At 42.9% G+C, this 23,088-nt stretch overlaps 1 protein-coding gene across 2 annotated transcripts; it reads left to right on the top strand.

The window, feature by feature from the left end:
* The first annotated feature begins 486 nt into the window (after positions 1-486).
* On the top strand, positions 487-19,286 carry znf574 (zinc finger protein 574). 2 transcript variants are annotated; one of them, XM_054782854.1, is made up of 10 exons: positions 487-559; positions 4,035-4,195; positions 8,966-10,088; positions 10,165-10,379; positions 10,463-10,642; positions 11,131-11,225; positions 14,532-14,626; positions 16,174-16,322; positions 16,590-16,877; positions 18,219-19,283. In XM_054782854.1, exons 2-10 carry the CDS (start codon positions 4,040-4,042, stop codon positions 18,819-18,821), a joined length of 2,904 nt encoding a protein of 967 aa, XP_054638829.1. In that variant the 5' UTR covers positions 487-559; positions 4,035-4,039; the 3' UTR covers positions 18,822-19,283. The 2 variants fall into 2 exon arrangements, with proteins under 2 accessions (XP_054638829.1, XP_054638830.1); XM_054782855.1 differs by lacking the exon at positions 487-559 and adding an exon at positions 706-740 and having other exon boundaries at positions 18,219-19,286.
* Positions 19,287-23,088: the final 3,802 nt, after the last annotated feature.

Genomic DNA, 23,088 nt, shown 5'->3' with positions numbered 1-23,088 from the left:
TCCCATTCAAAATAAGATAAACAAAACAAAGATGTAATTACTTGTAAAGCACTGTGTTAAGAAAAGTTATATAAATAAATACATTGTACTATGACTATTATTTGGTATGATCACCTGGTGTATTCTTTTTTATGCATTTTATTTGTGAAAAATGTATCCTGATTCTCATAGGTTACATACTGAAATCTGAAGCAGATTTAATTATTTCTGGAATCTCTCTCTATGCAAGAAACGTTCACTAATAATTCACTAACAATCATCTTCAATCTCATCTTTTTGCATTGCCAATCAATGGGCAACTGTTTTAATATTTGCATTGATTTCCAAGAAGGTAGTATATGGTCAAAAGTACGTGTAACTGTGTTTAATATTATAAATGCGACGCTGCTAACGCTACAGACTTACTTCCGCGCTTTTAAACTACAAATTCCAGTGTCGTGGAACGCAATTGGCGGACGCAGTCGCTCATACAGCCAATCAGAACCGCGCTTCTAGAATGAAGCCACAAGTCAACTTGTTATCCTATTTCCTCGACGTCAAAACGGAACGTCAAACAGAGGTGAGCGTTTCTCAACATTTATTATTTCTAATTCCATGTAAACGTCGCTTTTTTGTTATATAGTTGACATAGTGTGTGGATTTATGGACAATTTCGACTGTAGGGGAGACAGCAAATCGTCACTTTAAGACAATCGCCGCCATTATACCACCGAAGAAGGGTATCCCGCCCTCGGTCTTAAGTATGTTCTTCTTCTTCTTCTCATTGATGCGGCAATGTAAGCAGGGAGGCAACAGTGGTCCAGGTGGTTAAGGGCTTCCATGTGCAAGCCGGTTTGGATGATCTAGCCGTAGTTGATAGATGAATAGGCGGACGTTTTAGTAGCTTTTGGGCTAACTCGCTAGCCCACCACCATGCTGTCAGCCATGTTGCTATTGCTAAGACAGCCATTTCTGACTGATCACCAACCGGTTTATAACAACAGCTATGGCTAACTAGCAGCTAGCCGCTAGCAACTGGTTAGCTTGAATCAGACCCATTTTGATCCGTCTCTTGACTTGGATTTGCGAATAAGAGCCCTGCTGATATTGCGTTTTACAACTTAATTATGTTTACTGTTAGGTACGACAACAACGCAAATATGGTTGAGTTAGGCTGAAAGAGAAAATGCGAGCAAAAAGTGTCGATTCATGCCTTTTCAAATGCCATGTAGACGTCATACCAAAAGGACACTCCATCAAAGTTCAGCTCCTTTGGTGAAATCTACCTTTATTTGGCCGCTTTTCTCCTAGAGTGTGATGTTCGACACTTATAATAATCCACATAAGTCCACATTGCATCATTAGCTGGAGGTGGAAAAGTAACTGAATATTTACATTAACAAAACACTTGAGATTTGTGAGGAGAGAAAAGTGCATTACAAATAAACTATATTAATGTACACAGTACACAAGTAGCTGAGAAAGAACAGTTCATACCTCTTAATGACGTGTGGTGTCCATCCACAAAGGGTATAAATACATATCATATAGTTACATTTCTTAATATTCCCACTTTTGTACTTTTATTCTGTCCACAGTAGAGTGTGGAAGGAAATCATTTTGTTCTCAAGTGAGGTTATCAAAAACAAATATTAATACCTTGTGATTTTCAGTTTAAATGTCAGTGTCACAAATTTCACTTTGTACATTTTGCACTATATTGCAACTTTTAAGTACTTTGTCCCTGGATTTCATGGCTGACTGTAGTGTGCTTTCACAAATGTGCCCAATAGACGAGCTTGCCAAAATATGAACTGCTGCTGTGTTGTTACGCTAATGTAACTGCTGAGTTGGACCATTTGGTGAAAGCTCGAAGGACTAGGTCACTCTGTCTTGAACACACAGAGGCTAAAAAGTCACGACAATGAATTATCGGTTGTAGATGTGTTGGCTGTTTATTATGTGTATAGTATATTATTACATTAAATGTATGGTAACAAACCGCAAATGTTGGATAAACAACAAAATACACACAAAATGGCCTGTGGTTGGTCATATACGTCGTTATTAAAAGCAAATAATGCCTGATCTGTTCCCGATTAATGCCACTAGATTACAAACTACTATGTGGACAGTTTAAGAAAAAGAAAATATATTTACAATATATTTGAGCTATGAAGTACCTTTTTACTATGTGATTTATGGATTTGATGCTTGAATGTGCCTAGTAGGTGATTGTATTGCTTGTGAGAGCAGAAAATAGTCATGTAAGCATCCATTCATGCATTTTTTTCACATTCTGGTTGCACATTGCTCATTGACTGACCTCTCGCATAAACTTTGCACACATGCACATATTTCTGCATAGTCTATTCTCCTTAAAGGAAAGATACTAAAACGAGGCAGCTAACAATGCAGTGTAATGGTAGTCATCTATGCCACCTATAAAGCCTTTTTATTTAAAAACATCTCTACAAACTCTCCAACAACATTTTATTGCTTTATAAACATGCTGTGACCACCTAGTAACAGACACATTCATGATAACATGTACTACTTACAGTATTTTGCCATGTATTGGTCATTTTAAGCATTACTGGATCTTCCTTCCTGGACACATTGATTTCTCAGAGCTCATTGCAACAAATGCTACTTCCGTCAACAATAACAACATAGAGTGAGTGTTTGCTATCACTAATCATGGCAGATTTGGTGAGTGTTTTTTAGAGTGCTTTATAGGCGGGAATAGGTGCCGTCCCATTACTTGCATTGGTAGCTGCCTCATGCTAGCCGTTTTTCTCTCTGTAGAACGCACAGAAAAGCGAAAGACGTGTGTTCATGTTTGACAAAAGGATTGTGGATTATGGGTAAAATTCCCCAAAAAGTGCAGTTTTCCTTTTAGCTTTATTTATTTTTATAGCATAGTTATTCTGATATTTTGTTTTACGGATAAGTACTGCCTCTACTGAATATACTTGTTTTTACCTTTTTGTATTACTTCTAGTGCTACTGGTATTCATTATGGAAGGCAAAGGAAGGATTTCTTTCTACGGGGAAACTTGTTTCCTTGCTGTGCATATGCTAAGAAATGCTTTTTTTCTTTCCATACCGCTTGTTCTCATTAGGGTCACGCATGAGCTGGAGCCTATGCCAGCAGACTTTCGGGCAAGGAGGCGGGGTACACTCTGGACTGGTCACTTGTCAGTCACATGGCACATATAGACAAACAACCATTCCCATCTATGGACAATTTAGAGTCTCAAATTAGCCTAACATGCATGTGTTTTGAGTAGTGGTAGGAAGCCAGAGCAAATTCAAATCCAGATTTCCTGAGTTTGAGGCAATGCTAACCACTAGGCCACCGCTGCTTCCCCTGTTTGCACATATTACAATATGTTCCATATACGTTAAGTAGTACCCCTTGATTATACGGTGTCGCTGGTGGCTATGGTGCATACATGGTGCATTCCTAATAGATCATTTTACTTGCCAAAGCAGGCAATACTTAATGTAAAAATGTAACCATTTTTGTCAGGGGCATTAATAAAGGCTCAAAGCATTCATGGAATACTGAAAAGTGGAATGTGAATCATCCCAAAGCCTACCCAGGAGCCATATTAAGCCCATTGTGTTGTTGCTACACTGATGTAACCGCTGAGTCCTGTGGTGGACGCTTGAAGGACCAGATGGCTGTTGAATATGTGCGACGCTGTAATAAAAATGTCACCACAAATATACAGTATAAACGCAGGCTAGAAAGTCCCAACAACAATGAATGCAAGCTGTATTCATTTTTTAACATTGTGTCGTTTTATATCTAAGCTGTTGGCTTGATCTTTCATCAGGAGGGGGCAATGTTTACATCCTCAAACGTCGATGTTGTGGAGTAACGTGCACAATGCCCACAGTTAGATGTATCATTACTTTCATATTCAAAAAAAAAAAAAAAAAAAATCCAGCCTTGTTTGGCTGCAGCTTCCAAAAGATGAACTTTTCATTGCTGCATTGTTGAATTGATTGTACATGTGCTTGATGTCATATTTGTAATTCCATAGGGGCCATGGAGACTACGTCAGTGTACATGTGCTTCCCCTGCTACAAGGAGTTCAACACTCTGGAGGAAGTGCTCAAGCACCAGTTAACGTGCACAGCAGAGGAAGACCAGACAGACCCATCTGGAACCACCCCTGTTATTGTCCCAGTGCTCCAGACGCAGGTAAATACTGCACTTGCAGAGGTCAAAGTGCATTGTGTCATATGGTGTCCTTCACGCCAAGTGGATATTGCTGCACAAAAGGCCTAATGTGGCTCCACACTTATGTGAAACATATAGGGTGGCCCAAAAAAACGTAGTATACACACTTGAAATAATTGTAAACTAGGTGTTTATTATAATTCAATCAATTTTCAAAATGTAATAAAATGGCTGAGTGGTTAGCACACAGGCCACACAGTCAGGAGATGGGGACGATCTGGGTTCGAATCTCCACTGGGCATCCCTGTGTGGAGTTTGCATGTTCTAAAATAAAAATTTACAACCATCATTTCATTGTTTTGTCACCGCCTGTTCTCAAACTGACGGCCGTTCTGGTCCAGACACTGCTGACAAGGCGAAGCGATGGAATCGCACACATCACGAAACAATCCCCTTGTTAGAGGTTTTGGAGATAAAGTCAGAGAGGCCAGACCGAGATGGTTTGGACATGTCCAGAGGAGAGATAGGGAATATATAGGTAGAAGGATGCTGAGTTTGGAACTGCCGGGCAGAAGGCCTAGAGGGAGACCAAAGAGGAGGTTTATGGATGTAGTGAAAGAGGACATGAAGGTAGTTGGTGTGAGAGAAGAGGATGCAGAAGACCGGGTTAGATGGTGGCAATTGATTCGCTGTGGCGACCCCTGAAGGGAAAAGCCGAACGGAGAAGAAGACGAAACAATCCCCTTAGTACTTGGGTGCATTCACATTCAATGTGCTGCTCTTAATTCAGCGACTGTTGCAGATCTCATAGCGTAGACTTTGTCTTTTAGGTGTCTCCATAAAAGAAAACAAGTCTAGTGGTGTGAGGTCTGGTGAATGTGGAGGGTATTCAACAAAACCCCTCAGTCCAATCCATCTGTTTGACAAGGTTCTAACATGGTGTTGGTTGTGTTTGGGGACCCCATCTTGCTGAAAATAAAGCTCCTCATCTTCAAAGTCTTCTCTAATACTTGGCATATTAACTTGTGATTCATTTGCTTAAGATTTTTTTATCATTTGACAGCCCTAGTTTAAAAAAAAATATTTTGGTGGAATCCTAGTCGGGCTTTCAACTTTATTTAGCAGTCATCATTGTTGGTGACTGATGTTGACGCGAGGTGCCAGCATTCCTCTTGATATATTTAATAGTAAAATCTCTAATGGTAACAGTTGCTCTCAGATGAGCACTAAACGCAGAGCTGTTTGCAACAATTTGGGGCTGCATGATGTGCTCTTTTGGGCAGAAAATTGATTAGCTCAGCGGGAACGCGAGGAGCTGAACTGTTTTCCACAGAGGGTACAGACTATTTCTCTGTCCTGCTGACGGTGTTATTGCACAGCATCTGATGGGCCTGTCAATGCTGGAAATTTGGAGATATTACAGAAAATGCACAGCACAAAAAGTCAATTACAGACTGCTTTCAAGTCATTGTCACGTATTTGCTCCATCGAGTGTGGAAGCAGCAGGGGGAGAGAGACCATATTAATTTAACCTGTTGTTTAGTTAGCAGGATTATGCAAAACTACAACACTGATATCCATTAAACTTTGCGCTTAGATGTCACTGGGCCATATTAAGAACCCATTTCATTTTGGTGTATAATGGAATAAAAATGAAGAACAGATTTTCTTGTCGCTTTTTGTGCTCAACTGTCAACCTCCCACCCCGGAATGTGAATAGTATGGCCTCAATCCCATTATTTGGCACCGTTGGTCCCTTCCCAAAGTTGGTACAGTCCCGCAGAGGACTTGCTCATGCACGACTGTAATCCATGTGACGCTTCCTCCCGCCAGTTATTGACAAGCTCCACCTTTCACAATGAAAATACAGTGGAACCTTGGTTAGAGTCATCAATTCGTTCCAGAATGTCCGACTCTAAATAGGGATGCTCCGATCAGGGTTTTATGCTGCCGATTCTGATACCGATCACATGGATTAACTGTACATTTTTCAATTTATTTATGATGAGTGGTATTGGTCAGGGGCACCGTTAGACAATTCCAAGGGCCCCTGGCAAATAGGTAATTATTAAAAAAATAATGTTTGGGCGGATTGTCTTTTTTGCCTTTATTTGTGTGAAACAATTTTTGTACTATTTGACACAAACCTGAATTTAATTTGATTCATGTTTTGGAGTAATACGAATACGATTACGTAGGAAACAAACTGTTCAATAATAATTTTTTAAGAAATCTGTCCTGCTCAATTTATTGCAATAAATTCAGTGTCCAGGTCGCAGGGGTCTCCAACTTCCATCACTATTAGAGCTGTTAACTATTTGTGTTTTATTTATGACTACAACTACCGTACTTCATTTACAAGCACAAGCACATCTCCACTCAAACAGTGTGGCCATCGTCTTCATGCTATTTTGTGGTCATTTGTCATTATATAAAGGCATAAAGTCTGAATTCAACTCTTATACAAAAAAAACTAATAAGAGTTGATTCTTTGACTATTCTTTGAGCCTTTGTGATCTACTCAAAATCATTGAGGACAAGATATAATTAGTACAAAGACAAGAAGGTACACCTAAAAAGTTAGCACTTAACCCATGAACGTGATATCCACTTGTGGCTTCCCCATGGGACAAAAATGAGCTTCGAACTAACCGCATTGCATGTTTTAAAAATAAAATGTCACTGTAGTAAAAAGTCACATTTGGTTTCCGAAGACCAGAAGCTAGGCGGCTAGCTCCAGCTAGCCGCTAGCCTGCTGCCACCTGTGCAAAGTACAGCCAGTGACAGCTAGGCAAAGCGTGCAAGCAAAGATGCAAGAATAGGTTTGGAATCTCTTGCACTCCATGTTACTATTAAAATAAAACAAACGTTGTTATCTGGAATGAGTTTTACATTTTGTGGGAAATACAGCCTCTCTCCAGTTATTGGCGGCTTCCAATTAATGCTCTTTGCGATTTGGGTAAATAAACGCCTGGGCTAGAATTACAGCATTCATGTTGATAAGTGATCATTTAGACAGGATAAAAGTGCTTGGGTGAGACTTTTTCAGTCCTAAGTGTGTCTCTCATGTAAGAATGACCTGGCCAAGAAACGCATCAAAACGGTATTACATCAATAAATCCAAACCCAATTGGTTACATCCTCCCTCACACATTATATAATAATATAGACGATAACATATTTGTATGACTTTGTAGAACTTACTAAGGAAGTTGTCATATTCATAATATTTCTGTTGAGCAATCACAAAGCCAAATCTATCCTTCCTTCAGAAATGTTGAAAGTGCTCTAAATCGGATTCCTTAAGTGCAGTTTTTGTTCTTATGACACTGAAATGGCTGCTTGATCTCAGTTTGGAGAAAGGATTTCATACCAGCAAGATGGCAATCGATGTGAATATTTGGAGCAGGCGGGAAAGGCATGTAATGAGGTCACAGAGCAGACTGAAGCCCAAGCTGCTGCTTCACATACGTGCTATCTGTCGAGGCCATCTGAATCACTAGAATGGTCCTCGTTCACCAGTCATGAACCTGACAGCTCTTCATTGTGCCTCCATATTTCGCTCCTTAGCCAATTTTTTTTTTTAATTCTCAATTTCATCGACATGGACAGCAGTGTTAATTGAGTGCTGCAGTTTCACTGAAAGGTGCATAAAACTAACGTGTTGAGTGGCAGCGTCTTGCGTCCTGTGACAGCTCAGGCGAGCCCTCAGGGTTGAAAGCAGCAAGTCATGTATGGGTCCTCGTTTAGGAGTGGGCGGACAGCTTTCTTGAGGTCGAGCTTGTGCCCAGACTGCTTTAACTCAAACGGTTCAACACTTGTCTATAAAGCCCAGTGACACAGCCGACAGACTGATTGCATCCCATGGCAAGACGAGCGTGAGAAATTTGTCCGTCACTTCCATTCTTTCCTCTGACAAACCTCTCGTCTGGGTTAGGAAACCTGCTACGTGGCGCTTTTAAGCCCCGTGCTTTGACATATTAAGCTGGTTTACTGCAGCTCCACTTCATTAGCTGCCTTGCTATAATTTCTTTGTTTATTAAAAGAGTCGTTACTACACACAACAGTGGCTGTTAATGTCTTCTAAAGATAAAGAAGCATTTATATTCAGCGTTGTTGCGTGTGAAGGGAGCTATAATTGTAGCACAGAACGCCTCAGTGCCTTGGCAAACGTATAACTACCTTTATGGTTTATGATACCAATAACAATATACATTTTTTGCATCGTATGTGAAATTTTCTGTTTTGCAGAGGCAACCTTTAACAACACACTTGAAAAAGTTATAAATGCCATTACTTCAGCACCCTTCTATTTAGTTATTGGTCCAGTCCCAAATATAGGTCGGTGCTCAAAATAAGTCACAGGTCAGTTTTCATTAGCTTGCCGAGCGAGTAAAACGTCTGTAAGCAGCTTGAACGTAGTTTTTTGAGTCACGTTTGTTATGAATTAATATCTCCTGTGTTCTTTCATTCATTTATGTACAGTATTTCAGATATCAAGTCAGTACACCGCTAACATTTCAGCATCCGTTTTATCATACTTTTTCATCGGACAATAACACAGAAATGTCTAAATACTGTAGCTGGCAACACAACTCACTTTTGGGAGATAGTGTATGTTGATTGTGTGGCAAGCTCCCAAATATCTACGTAATTAGGTTCTTGAGCTGAGACTGTTTCGGAGACCCTTGTCCAGAATATCCTATGATGCAGGAATCACAATTATAATCTCAATCACAAACTTTAATCATTTGTATATTATCCCCCTCTAATCCATTCATGTATCTATAGCCACAGCTAACACAGGAGACTGCAGTACCACAGATCCAAGTCGAATTAGAGTCGCCCCCTGAAGAGCCTGTTGATAATGCGGTCCAGGAGACAGTGGTCACCGTGCAGCCTGAGGTCAGTGAAGAGCAGGTGACAGACCAGCCCAGAATCCTCTACCAGTGCGGGGACTGCGAGGAGCTCTTTAAGAGCCTGGACCTTTGGCAAAGTCACCGTAAAGAAGGCGCCTGTCTAAAGGTCGGCGTTGAAAGCCAGTTGCCTCCTGAGCCACAGTCTGAGCTTCAGATGAATTCGCTTTCCATTTTACAAACCGATGAGGCTATCTCACAGGGTGAAGTTAGCAATTGCACACCCGAACAAGCAGAGGGACTGAAAGTAAAGGAGGAACAGCTGCAAGAAGTTGGAGAGAGTTCTTCTACCCAGAATTCAGACCCAACAGCACCTGATGTGACACAGGAAGAATCTCCCAGGAGGAGAGGGACAGCAAAAAAGCCCAAGCCTGAGCCTGTGCTCCTATGTGTGGATTGTGGCTCCTGCTTCGGCCTTGTGTCCGAGCTTGTGGCCCACCGCAAGACACACGGCTTCGAGGAGGCCCTTCACCACTGCACGGTGTGTGGAGAAAGCTTTCTCAATACTACCCTCTTCCTCTACCACCGCAAGCAACACCGGCAGAAAGGCGAAGGAAGTGCGACGGTGGCGACGACCAGAGTGGAAAATCTGTGCGAACAGAGCAGCGCGTCAGACGAGCAGGACCAAGGCGGAACTCCGTCTGCCTCGTCCGTACAGCAAGCAGAGTTGTTCCTCTGCATCCAGTGCGGGGCGAGCTTCAAAGACGCGACCGAGCTGGCCACGCATCGCAAGGGGAAGCACGACCTGCACACGCCGCTTCACAGTTGCTCTTACTGTGACCAGACCTTCATGAACACAACCCAGTACCTGTACCATCGCAGGCAACACCGCGTCATGGAGTTTGGGCCCATAGATGAAGTGGACACGGGTGATGAAATGGCCACCTCTCAGGATGCACCGCAGAGCTCAAAGCGTCCCCTTTCCTCACCTGTTGCTAATCAGTTGGATGCACCGTCTGCTAAGAGAAGCAGGCCGATTTTCAGGATTGTGAGCAAAGGTAAGCCGACAGGTGTTGCTTGGAGGGAAAAATTGCATGCATGCATTGCAGCAACTTTCATGTTTTGTGTGTTCAGGAAACAAGGATTTAGGCTTAAAGGAGGACATGGAGGGTGCAGCTTTAGTGGCCTCAGACACCGCAAACCTCCCACCACCAGCCAAATTGCTGCAGGACTGGTCCCGCACAGCTCTGCCCCATGTGTGTCCGTACTGCGGAAAAACCTTCACTCGACGTGTCTTCCTGCGCACACACGTTTATAGTCACACAGGAGAAAAGCTCTTCACTTGCAAGGTGTCAGTCTGAGTTTGCCCTCCATTTAGTTTAATGCACGCTGCTTAATAAAATAGTGATGCGATGTCTTTCTTGTTGTGCAGGTGTGTTCAAAGTCCTTCACCAACTCGCAGAGCCTGCTGCGTCACACCATGAACCACTCTGGCAACAAGCCATTCTGTTGCAATGTGTGCGGCAAGAACTTCGCCCAGGCGGCAACCCTGAAGAGGCACCAACTCATTCACACATCGGAGCAGCCTCGCCGCAAGCGTGGACGCAAACCGGTACCGTTTTTACACTGCCTCATACAGACACTAAATGTTATTGTAAAGCTCTTGTTGTTTTTACTGCATTCACTCTCACTGCGGTGTCCTGTATGTATGTATGTATGTATGTATGTACCGTATGTGTGTGTGTCTCTGTCTCTGTAATTGTCCAATGAAGATAAAACTCTGAGGATATACTGTATCTATTACATGTATGCTAGCATGTCTTCCAAAGCATTTGAAACACAACCCATAGGGGCGCCACAAATGCCATTTACTGACATTTTGAAAAAGCTTGAGAATTAACATTAGATGTCTTGCAAAGGTTTATGAACCACACAATGTATTTATAATCACTGACCGACCCTGCAAGATAGTTGTACGTCTTAAAAGATGAATAATGACGATTGTGCTGAAGCCTTAATATTGAGTATTGTAAGTATTTTTAAACCTTGCTGCCTAATCATTTTTTTTAATGTTGTCCTTGACTGTGTTCTTACCTGCAGGTGGTTGACGTGGACACCGACGGAGGAGATGCTCCTTTCTCGTGCCCCCTCTGCCCTTCACATTTCAATACTGAGGAACAGCTGAATCATCACAAGTAACAAGAATTTGTCCGCAGTTATCATCCTAAGCTTTTATTGGCATTGAAACGGCATGTCTTTATGCAAGACCCTTTTCTTTTCAGCCTGTAAGGCCAGAGAGTCTTTAGCTAAAGCACTCAGCCTTGGTAACCCCGTTAAACAGCATCTGATTTACTCATCCTTGCACAGCACGGGCTGGGATTTAGATAAACGTCCTCTCGCTAGCCTGGAGCTGTACCAGCTGAGCCGTGTAGCAGGACCTTTAAGCTTTCCGAACACAGCGTGCCCTCGATATCTTTCTGTCCTTGAATTTCAGCCTCATATGACTGACAGACAGAGGCCAAGTAAATTAAGAGGATGTGGGACAGGACAAGGCAGCCAGCCTAGTCGAGCAAGAGGAACAATGTACGACATGTCCGTCTGCACTTTTCTTTCTTTTAATTACTATCGACAATACAACGATTTAAGTAACCTTTGTCGCTTATATATAAAGTGTGTAAACACTTTGAAGGTACATTATGTAAAATTGACATTTAAATAATGTTACAACAGTAATATATGTCCACAAATCCTGTGTATGAAATGTGATAATTTTTCTCCCTCACTTGCACTACTGTTGCTTTTCCGGGTTTTTATGACATCATGAAGTAAAAACCTCCTTCCTCATGGACCTGATACCACCTCTGATCAGCGCTTAGCTCAATGAGCCCATTCTGTGTTTATGCCCACCGCGTAACAGAGGAAAGCTTTGTGTTTAAAAAAAAAAAAAAGGAAAAAGGAAAGCAGGCTTCACTACACTATTTGTCTTCAGCTACAGTGAGCTGTATGTTTGATTGTTTTGTCTTCCCTTCACATAGGCTTGTTTCTGGAGAATTTAGTAGGATTTGGCACATAAAACACTCCTTTTATCAATTCAATGTTTTTTATACAGTGGTATGAAAAAGTGTTTGACCCCTTCCTGATTTTTTTTTTTATTTTTTCACGTTTGTCACACACACACACACAGATCATCAAACAAATTTTATTAGTAGTCATTGACAAGAGAGCTGATCACAAAATGGAACTTAAAGTTATTGTAAAGCCATTTCTAACTCCAGTGAACCACAGTGAGAGTCATTATCCACAAATGGCGAAAACATGGAACCAAAAATGGCCAACCAAACCTACCCCAAGAGCGCAGCAACGACTCATCCAAGAGGTCACAAAAGACCCCACAACAACAACCAAAGAACTGCAGATCTCATTTGCCTCAGTTAACCTTTTAAGCCCCAACGTTGCAAAATTGCGACAAGCAACACAAGCGATAGCCTCATGTAGTCACTACTTTATACCAGGAGAAGGCGGACATCTGTAACTTCAATCTGAGCGGGCGTGTTTCTATGCAAAGTTTCAGAGTTTGAAGAGTTGGAACCCTATTTGCGCGGCGGCAGCGAGTCCACTCGCCATGACAGTCCACAAGCATTTAAAAACTTTCATTTAAAAACTGCATTTTGTGTTCAGTTGTGTTGTCATTGAATAATATTTACATTTGTTTGATGATCTGAAACATTTAAGTGTGACATACATGCAAAAAAATAAGTAATCAGGAAGGGGGCAAACACTTTTTCACACCACTGTATATAATTGTCTGTTGTTTAAAAAAAAATCATAAAAAAATGTACTTTTTAATGATGTTCTAACAGAAATATGTTACTCTAGAGACAAAATGTGCGGAGAAATCTGTATACAGGTGGTCTTCATCGCGTTACGTATGCGTTACGTTCCTAGACTGTGATATAAGTTGAGTTTTGGTACAAGTCAGATCTTATTTCCAAATTAACTCCTTTTTGTAAGTCACTCACAGAACACATAAAGGACATAAAAACAGTAATAACACACTAAATACAAGAATAAAATGAATTGGTAATAAAAAATAGAACTCTACACTACAGTACTCTACACTAATGTGTGGCTTATTGGGAGGAGGAGGTAGAAGAGACAGAAGAACAAATAAAATAAGACCACTGCGCTTAGTTATTATTGTCCCTTTAATAAGAGCAGATGCTTTAGCACACTGAAGGACACGATCTTTATCTTTAATGATGGTCGTAATAGTTTAAAACCAAAAGTGCTGCCAATATCGGCGGTTGCTTCTCCTGTGGTTTTCTTTTCCGTGGTGCAGTTCCACCGAAAGAGCCTGCTTTACGCTTAGGAGACAATGAAGTGCGCAAAGTTAATTAATTAATTAATTGCTATTCACTCCATGTAGGTTCGAATGAGGCACACACTGTAATCATCCGCAGTCCACGAGATCCGACATACACCACGTCCTTGCAGCACGCAGCACCGTATTCCTCCACTTTGTGTGCTGAAACTAGCTCTCGAGTGAGTCGAGCGTTTACAAACCAAAATTAAGTTTTAAATTAATAATTACGAGCTTGTACGCAAACATGAAATGCCGAAATTCGTAACCCCGTAGCTTGAGGACCAAAATAAATCAAATAAAGCCAACTCTAGTCAGCTATGGGGTGGGCGCAATATGATCATGTGGTTATTCTTCAGTGAATAGGCTAACCTATCATCATTTGGCTGTTAAAATGTGACTGTAATGTTAGCACTGTAGCTCACATAGCTATGCTAGTGCCCAAAAAGTGCAAGATATAACTACTTTAGGTGCAACTTTGGAAGGTTCCCCCCTCTCCTACTTGAGACTACACTTGCCAGTCCCTCGGCAGCTGTGACCTCTTGTCACCCGCGCTTGACCAATGACCCAGTGGACTGTTTTTTTATGGTCTTATAATTTTAAGAAAAGCGCTTTTTTTTGCCTTGCGTCATAATGTTACTGAACCCGTGTTGTTGTCCCCCTGCTCATTACAGCACATTTGGTGCTTAGGAGCGATGACTCTGGTGCAAATTGTAATTCTCAGGTGACCTCTGGGCCAGCTGTCTCTGAAATATTGATTTCTTTCTGTCAACCTTGTCTGTTTAGCACAAATCATCTGTGGTAAATACATCCTTCTGTCTCACCTTCTATCCGTAGAAGCTGCTAAACAGCCAATCTAAATACTACTCTGCCCACTTGAGCTGATGTATAGCGGAACATAAAGCAGTGGATAAATACAGTCTTGGTTTTAGTTTACTGCTGTTCGTTTATCTCCACCTATTAGACACCCTGCTAATGTCCCTTGTTTAACAAAAAGCACGGCCACTTCCTGATAGGTGCACTGTATTTATGCAGATTTTTTAAAAGTGTATTTTAAGACTATATTGAGATAAATGTTGCGAACCGTGCTGTTAAATCCTGTGCATTTAATGCCGATGTGTATTTATTTTTTTTATATCAGACTTCTCCACACCAGCCACCCATTTCCATGCCCAGATTGTGGAGAAGCGTTCAGCCGCAGGAAGGACCTCGACCTGCACTCTCTCACTCATCAAGGTCAGACTCGAGGGGCTCCAACCCTGCGGGAACAATTCACCCACACCCTTGTATTGTCAGCAGGAACAATGCACCAAGCTGGAAGCTTTGTGTCGCTTGTGAAATCTCTCTTTGTGCATTTCCTGCACATATCTCGCATATGTGTGCACGTCTATTGTCTACAGTCAGTCATTGGTGTTTCCGCACAGCTCCTGTAATTCAGTGGGAATGAAGATGAGGGATGAGTGCGTTTGTGGAGACATAACGAGAAATCCGTTCCGCCGTCCTAATGGAAGCCAATCAATTATGATATTCTTATTAGTACAACTCACAGCGAATTACTATTGACTAATGCAGAGTCTACGATAAATACCATTGCCAGGCACAGCCAGGGCCTATGCTGTTATTCCCAAACATACATCCATGTTATATGTGCATTGTTCCGCTGATGCATTAGGTCAATGACTTTCTATCGATCGGCGTCTCAAGTGGAATGGAGGAGGAATGTGGAGGTAAATGAATTGGGTCAACATGCCAACACTTCATCTTAATCACAAGGGTGGGGGCCCTCATTAGTTAAGCTCGAACAGTCTGTATGCGGCAGAGGTCAGAGGTACGGCGTCCTTCGGAGAGAGATGATTGGAGGGATTGATCCATTGATCAGCCCAGGACTGTAGGGCGAGATTGTCCTTGTTAAAGGTTTAATTGGTTGATCACAGAAGGGGTCGTCCGCAGGGATTGCCCCTACTGGTGCAAAAGTACACATGGTTAGCAGATTGCGAGCTGTTGGCGTGACTCCCTATCGACATGCTGATGAACCATCAGTGTCAGCGATTTCCCGGACAGCTTTTCACCCCAGCGGGAGGCTGTTTCTTTGCCCAAATACATGCAGGACAGCAACTGGCTTGAGTAGATTCATTGATGGGGAGGGATCAATAGGAAAAGAAGAAAATGACTCTGAGCATTACTTAAATGTCAGAACACATATCCCAAGCAGAAATTGCCACAGCTGACGTGTCAGTTGTCGCACAATTAATGGTTCTTTTCATTCAGCGCAGTCTGCTGCTATATGCCTCAGCAACTGATAAATCTGTTTAGTGTGGAGATGTGAAAGAGTTTTCTTAGAAGATCCCAGTGACAAATTATTCTGTCTAATTTAGATTTTTGTACTGTACGTTGTAAACACCCCCTTTTTTTCCATTTAGAAGCAAATGAAGCGGCAAAGTGTCGATGAGCCACAGTGTCTCCCATAACCAATACGCAGGAGACTCTAATGATGCAAACATCACTTATTAAATTGAAATGTGTAGACTTCGTGAAAGTTGAGATGATTACTGTGGCTCTAAAGATGGAGTCAAATCACCAGCTTAATGAATTTAAGTGGATCTTTGATCACTTGAGCTTGATGGGTCGGTATCACTCATACCTTGCATTTACATAGTCCATTTAATACAAGGTAGTGCTCCACAAATCATCACTAACGAAATGAATGCAGAGACGGTACTCATTTAAAACAACGGTGTATGGTAGCACCTCCTGTTTTGTAAGCCCATCCTCCCTTTTTGCAGACAAGCAGCCCGTCACCTGCCCTCACTGCTCATCAGCGTTTATAAACCAGGCTGTGCTGGACATCCACCTGCAGCGCTGCCCGACCTCTGCGGAGGAGAGGAACACCGGACGTGGGCGGGGCCAGGGCAGAGGTCGCTCCACTGGACAGGTTAGCTGCACAGGAAACCTCTTGATTCATTCTTATTATTTCACTGTTAAGTTTAAGAAAAAGTAGCGGCTTATAAACCAGAAATTTTGCTGATAAGAATAATAATTATTATTGTCATCATCACATTCGGCGCTTTGAACGATTGAATTTCGAATGCTATTGTGACTCATATGGCTCATATGGAGATCGGCTAAATGGTGGGCAAAACATCTGCTGCATTAAAATGAGGGACTTATTGTCTTCTCTTAATTTCAACCCCATCTTCAGATGGAGTGCGACCTGTGCGGCCACCGCTGCATGACCCAGGAGAGCCTCGACCTCCACCGCCTGTCCCACACGGGCCAGACGCCGCTCAAATGCCCGGTGAGGCCTTGCCGGCGCCGCTTCATCTCCAACAAGGCGCTGGAGGAGCACGTGGTGGCCCACTTCCAAGGCAAGCTGGGGAAGTCCAAAAGCCAGGTCCGCTTTGAGTGTCAGATTTGCCAGAAGGGGTTCGCCTACAACTCCACCTTCCAGGTTCACATGAGGACCCATACGAACGAGAGGCCCTTCGAGGTAAGTTTTTTTTTCTTGGCTATCAGAACTAAACCTATTTCTATGTACGGCTCGGAAGCCCTTTTTATTACCTGCATTTCAAATCCAGTGCTGGCTCACCCATCACGGTCACACATGTTCCCTCCCCCAGCTGTGGCCATCTCACCGCTTCTGGACCGCGGCCATTCGTGCCTGCGGGTATTTCCTCCCTTGCTGTACTAGTGATTAATGGCAGGGCTGAATTAGGGCCTGTCAGCTCCTGTTACTATTCTGGGACTCTCCCCCACCCACCATCCCCACCGACGACCCTCCATCTTTGCCGTGCTGGTGACATCCACGGTACCCACCCACCCAGGCCCGTTGCACCGGGCCGCTGTGGAATTTGATTTAATGTTTATGCCGTTGCAGCAGCTATCAGGCACAAAAAGACGGATGTTTGATGCACTGGGTCTCCAACACAGTGCTGAATATTCATTTATGTGTCATATATTTAAGAAGCATACTCAAGAGGAGCATGCAGTTGGATCCTAAGAAATACTGAAAGCACAAAACCAAGACTGGGTTTGTGTAGTTTTGTCTCATAAAGTATGAAAAATCACCAAATGGGAATCAAAGCAGCACATTATTATGTAGTTGTTATGTACTTCCCACCTCGTAAAAAGCAGTATAAAACATCTTTAACTCTTCATAATGAATCATAAATACACATCATAAATACAGTATGAATGCCATAATCACGTAAACGGCGATCCCTCAATCTCTTAACTGTGCGGCCAACATGCTAACCACGAGGTTTACAGTGTGGCCCTGCATTGAAGATGATAAAACGAATTCACTGTAGCTCAATATACTGTATTATAATCCATATCAACTTTGTGTTACAGGTGACAAAGTTAATTGGCGTAATGTCTAATCTGGCTAATAACAATAAAAAATGGCGGAAAATTACGATTGGAGGGTTTTTAAGCTCTGGCTTTTCCTTGGCACTCCCACTAGCCATGATTGCCGCTAAGGCAAAGGTTGGGCTACACTGTTTTCGTCTGCTTGTAGCCATAGATCTCTCGCTTCTGCGTCAAATGCCTCGTCTTTTCGTCCGCTTGGAGGCACACGCCCCGGGCTTGTGGAGGTGCAAGCTATGTCCGATGTACACTTCCTGTACCGCACTTTTAATATGAAACCTTCGGTACCTCGGTATGCCTCTGTACCGAACCGAAAAAGCCGATTACGAATAGATGTACTACCGTTACACCCCTAACAAATATACAACCTGTGTCTGGTATAACGCCGTCTCGTGCATTTTTTGTACATCCTCTGAGCTCCTTTGTTGTTCCCGCCATCCTTCCCCTCACCCTCCTCCATCAGTGCACCACCTGTGGCAAAAGCTTCCGCCAGCTGCCCCACCTGCAGGACCACGAGCGCATCCACAGCGGTGTCCGGCCTTTCTGCTGCTGGATCTGCGGCAAGAGCTTCAGTGTGGCTGCCCGCCTCACCGAGCACGCCCGCACCCACAGCGGCGAGAAGCCCTACGCCTGCCCGCACTGCCCTGCCGCCTTCCGCTCCCGCTCCAACCTGGACAAGCACATCCGCCAGCATGGCGACCTCCCGGCGGAGGCCGCGGAGCAGCTGGCCAACGCCACCCAGCAGGCGCAGGTCCAGAAGGTTTTGGAGGGGGCCAAAGTGCTCTCTTCCATGGCTACCACCGGAGTGGAGGTGGACAGCGGCAGCGTGCAGACGATATATGTGCTGCAGGCGAGCGAGGGGGGCGGCGAGGCGATCATGATACCGGCCGAGGAGCTCAGCGGTATAGAGGGAGCGTCGCAGATGGTCATCCTGCCTTCGTCGATGCTGGGGACGCAGGGCATCAGCCTGCCCACCATCACCATGGACGGCGGCGAGATCACCATGGTGGAAGCTACACAGTCCCCGCAGCACGCCATCGAGTTCATCGTGGAGGAGACGATATGAGCGCAGGTGGTGTGAAAGAAATCTCTGGCCTTTGCATTTTAAAACCCAAACGTGTTTGGATTGCAGCTTTACACATCATGAAGTTAAACATCAGAGTCCAATTGTACAGACATGCTTTCACGAGGGAAGACCACCTCATAAAGTGTCCCCTGTTTTCCTTCCAATAAAACTCCTCAGCAGCTCCTCAGGAGCCTTTACTGCTGTCACTTGCCTCTTCTGGCTAACCACTGTGGAGAGAAATAGCACCCAGCTCAACGGCAGTCCAAGTCAGAGAGCATCTTCCATCACCCCCCTTACTGTCACTTGCTAGCGGAGGAGTGTGTGAAGTAGTGTGTACCGTATAGATCAGCAGTCATTTGGCGGACATTGTTATTGATTGTTTTTGTCCTCTAATTAAATAAATTCTATTATTATAAAACCATGCATGCTACACTTGTGATGATTTGTGCTACATAATGCAGTGGCATTGAGTGTGATGAAATTATCCAACACTTGCTGCCATTCCAAATCATAAATAATGATCCTATTTACAGTCCCATGGCAAGCAGCGTAATACAAGTTTTGCCCCCGCTGCAGTGGCCCATTACGGGTTTCCCAAGCTAAGAGTTTATGGCTGTCTCCCACCCAGTGATTGCTGACAGAGGGTGTGAGCACACACAAGCGAGAAACCAAAGAGACCCACTTTGTCTTGGTTTGTCTCCATGTCATGGATGCTGATGATGGTGAGGGGAAGTGAAATGGCAGCAACATGCGTACGTATTGGCCTCCTGAGGTGCAAAAACAATCGCATGGCGGCAATTTATCTGCTCTTTATTCCCTTATTTGTGACAACAGCTAATAAGCAAATACATCCCACTGTATGTTGTCGAGGCAAATCCTTCTCTTGAGCCTTTCTTCCCGTTTCTTGGGACGGAGAAGTAGTCAATGATCACACTATTTAAAAGGTTTTCAAATTGTATTAAAAATAAGAGCAATATATTTGATTAGAGTGCTGGACTGTGTCATCAAATGAGGAAGGAGCTCAGAATTAAAGTAGACAGAGTCTATAGAGCAGATGCAGTGCCACTCTAGAAAGTGAAACTTAAGCTTGTGTGCCTGGAAAGTTAAGTTTGTGTGAGAGACTGGCTCGAACTAGCCCTAACTATGCCGATAGCGTGTCTCTTTACTTGCTCTTCTCAGTACTTTTCCAGGGGTGGTCTGTGAGTGTGTGTGTGTGTGTGTGTGTGTGTATGTGTGTCAAGAAAGCCTTGTGAGAAGCCATTAGACTGCACTGACTGACTCTAAAGCTAATCGTAATAAATCTAAAGTAATAATATCTAACAGTCTTGAAAACTGATACTCTGATGGAGAGACGTTTGTCATGATTTGTGTTTAAAATTGCTGATAAAGAAGCCAACAAACAAAAGAAAATGATAATGGACATGCTTTGCTTCATTTCTACCAAGTCTTGTCACACTGCTTTCAATGTGCCTTCAAATGACACCGCGTCTCCCAGAGTCAATAATAACATCTGATGGCTTTTATTTGCACGTTTGTGTTTGTTGTCAGGTGCCAACTATGCTACTTTGTCACCCAATAAAAACACTCCTCCACCTGTAAAGCTGGATGGAGAGTGTAATAGCTACTGGCAAACAATTCCCGCCTACTCCCAAGCAGTAATACGGGTAATGAGGAAATGAATATCTGTAAATAAACGGCATGATGGCGGGGGAATAACGGTAAGATGAAACCTCCCCATTAAAGTGTCAAAGCGTCCATTTATCATAGTTTTAATAAATGATGAGATGCAGGCTCTACAAACTGCTGTTATTCATCATTCTTCACAAAAACACAAAAACAAAATGTTTTTCTTTCCAAACCTTGTATTCTTTCCCCAAGTTATCGATCAGTTTTAGCCGTCAATTGTGTAACAACATGATAAGGAGACATAGGGCATACACACGCATTTTTATGATTTGTGAGCTTGTAGACATGCTATTGTGTGCTTTTTTTGCACTTGTCCAATGTAATATATGCCATATATTACACACAACGTAACATTACGGAGTGGGAGAGGAGGACGCGGATTTTAGCAACACTAGCATAGCTATGTGAAGCTAAAGTGCTAACATTACACTCACATTTGAACAGCAACATCATGATGCTAGGTTAGCCTATTTGCTGAAGAAAAACCTTAACCCTCTGTCACACTTAGTCAGAATCAGCACGAGTCAAGCAGAACCAGCCGGAATGAAAAATGTTCAAGGTTTGCGCCACATTCGGGAGACAATTACTACTTTGTAAGAATGCCGTTCAAATGTGTAGATTATGTTTCAAGTCTGTCTTGAATCATTCTTGCACATTTGACTGGAATGAAGTTGAAACACGGTAGAAATATTAAGAAAACAGTCAGAATATTTAGAAAGCACTTCAAACGGCGTACTGGTCGGATGGTGCAGCATCATCGAATAGGAGTTGGCTCTTCAGGGGCTTCTTGGGTTGCAGCACCTCTGCCCTGTCCACGCCGGCGGCTGGTGGTGGACTTCCTCACCCTGGGTCCTCGGGGGCATGATGTAATGTGATTAAGGTGGCGCTTCAATGGTGAGTGACGTTTCAGCAGCAGCAGATTATGCGGTGTTCCAAATTACATCCGGACTCATTCGAGAGACAATTGGCACATGTTGACTGCATTTGCTGCAGCAATCGAAAGATTATGATGGCATTCGAAGTGCATTCCCACTGAATTATTTCAATATCCAAATGTATTCCAGCAGCAATTGAGATGCATTCGAGCTTTATTCCGGCTAATTTGAGGCTCATTTGGAGACATTCTGGCAGGATTTCAAATATCTTGCTGTTTCAGTTCTCCCTGGAATGCAATTAGAATGTTGGGAATGCTGTTGAAATACCGTAAGAATGTTTAGTGTTTAAAACGCAGAGTGCAGTTAGAGTACCTTTCGAATGTTTTTCCACTTCGAATGGACTTCAAAAGTTTTTAGCAAAACATTCAGCGGGCCACAAGAATGGGCCCGGATATTTGGAATGTAGTCATCATTTTTAGAATGCACTTTTGATTATCCAGGAATAAACCAGGAATTTTTATTCCGATGACATTCCGACTAATTCCGCCTTTAGTGTGACTAAGGTTAAAATGATCAAATTTAAAGTCTGTAGCTGACTGACGGGTATTTTTTTTAAAGTGATGGCCTCATGCATGGGGGCCATTTTGCATAATTGGGTCCTCTAACCAAAATGTACTATTGTATGCCCTTTATCCTGGTTTTGTACACTGTCGGTGACAGCACAGACATACTAAAGTACAGTAAATGTGTCGGAGCTGAGAGTAGTATAAACTGCATGCATGCATATGTGCCTCACTGCTAAAATATTCATGGCAATCTAGGCTATAGAAACTGGTGATAGGAAGAAAAAACGTCTGTTATCTTCAAATACAGCCAATTGAAACGGACTGTTATCCAGATTAATGGCCTGGAATGACCATCAGATTAACAACTGCATGGATTTTTTTTTTACCAGTAGGGTGCCGAAAAAAGTGCATACAGCAGCTGTAACACCCCCACCCCTCCTTGCATCCCTTGATATTCACTTGATATCATGAACACTAAAAATACCCAAAGTGACCCTCAGGAGAGAACGTGTAATGTTCAGCTCTCTCAGCAGTAAACAAGCTGACATCACAATATCCCGTGCAGGTGAAGGACAACACAACAAACGCTCCTTGTTCCAGGTTGCACCACCTGCTCTGCTGCAACACCGGATGAAGCAGCCATGCAGCAAGTGAGCATAAGGATGGAACATTTCTGCATACTGTCACAAAACCATTATCCATACAAGACATGTACATTACACAAAATAAAACCAAACTGACAAAAAATAAGTAACATTTCTGGGAATGTTTTGGAAATAAATATATTTTTTTTAAAACTGGATTTCAGGAAAGAGGGCGAGAGGAAAAAAAAATTCAGTTACAGTGTTCCCTTGCTTTAACGTGGTTCACCTTTTCGTATTCACTGTTGGGCAGATATTTTTGGTGCCTTTTTTTTTTTTTTTTTTTTTACAGCTATGAAAGCTGTTACAGGCCGAGCCTGGCACTTTAAGAAGAATTGCATTGTGGGAAGTTGAGTGTCTCTTTCCTCTCGCTCTATCTGCACCGCCCATTGTTTTCTGCATCCCGATTGGCTGTAGACCATTGTCAATCAATGCCTTGTTTCCCGTGTCATTGCTAGCTTGCTTGCTTGCTAGCTAGCAATGGATTCTTCGTTCGAAG

This window comes from Dunckerocampus dactyliophorus, chromosome 7 (genome assembly GCF_027744805.1).
Source record: "Dunckerocampus dactyliophorus isolate RoL2022-P2 chromosome 7, RoL_Ddac_1.1, whole genome shotgun sequence".
In the NCBI taxonomy this organism is placed as follows: Eukaryota; Metazoa; Chordata; class Actinopteri; order Syngnathiformes; family Syngnathidae; genus Dunckerocampus; species Dunckerocampus dactyliophorus.
This window is presented reverse-complemented; position numbering and strand designations above follow the sequence as displayed.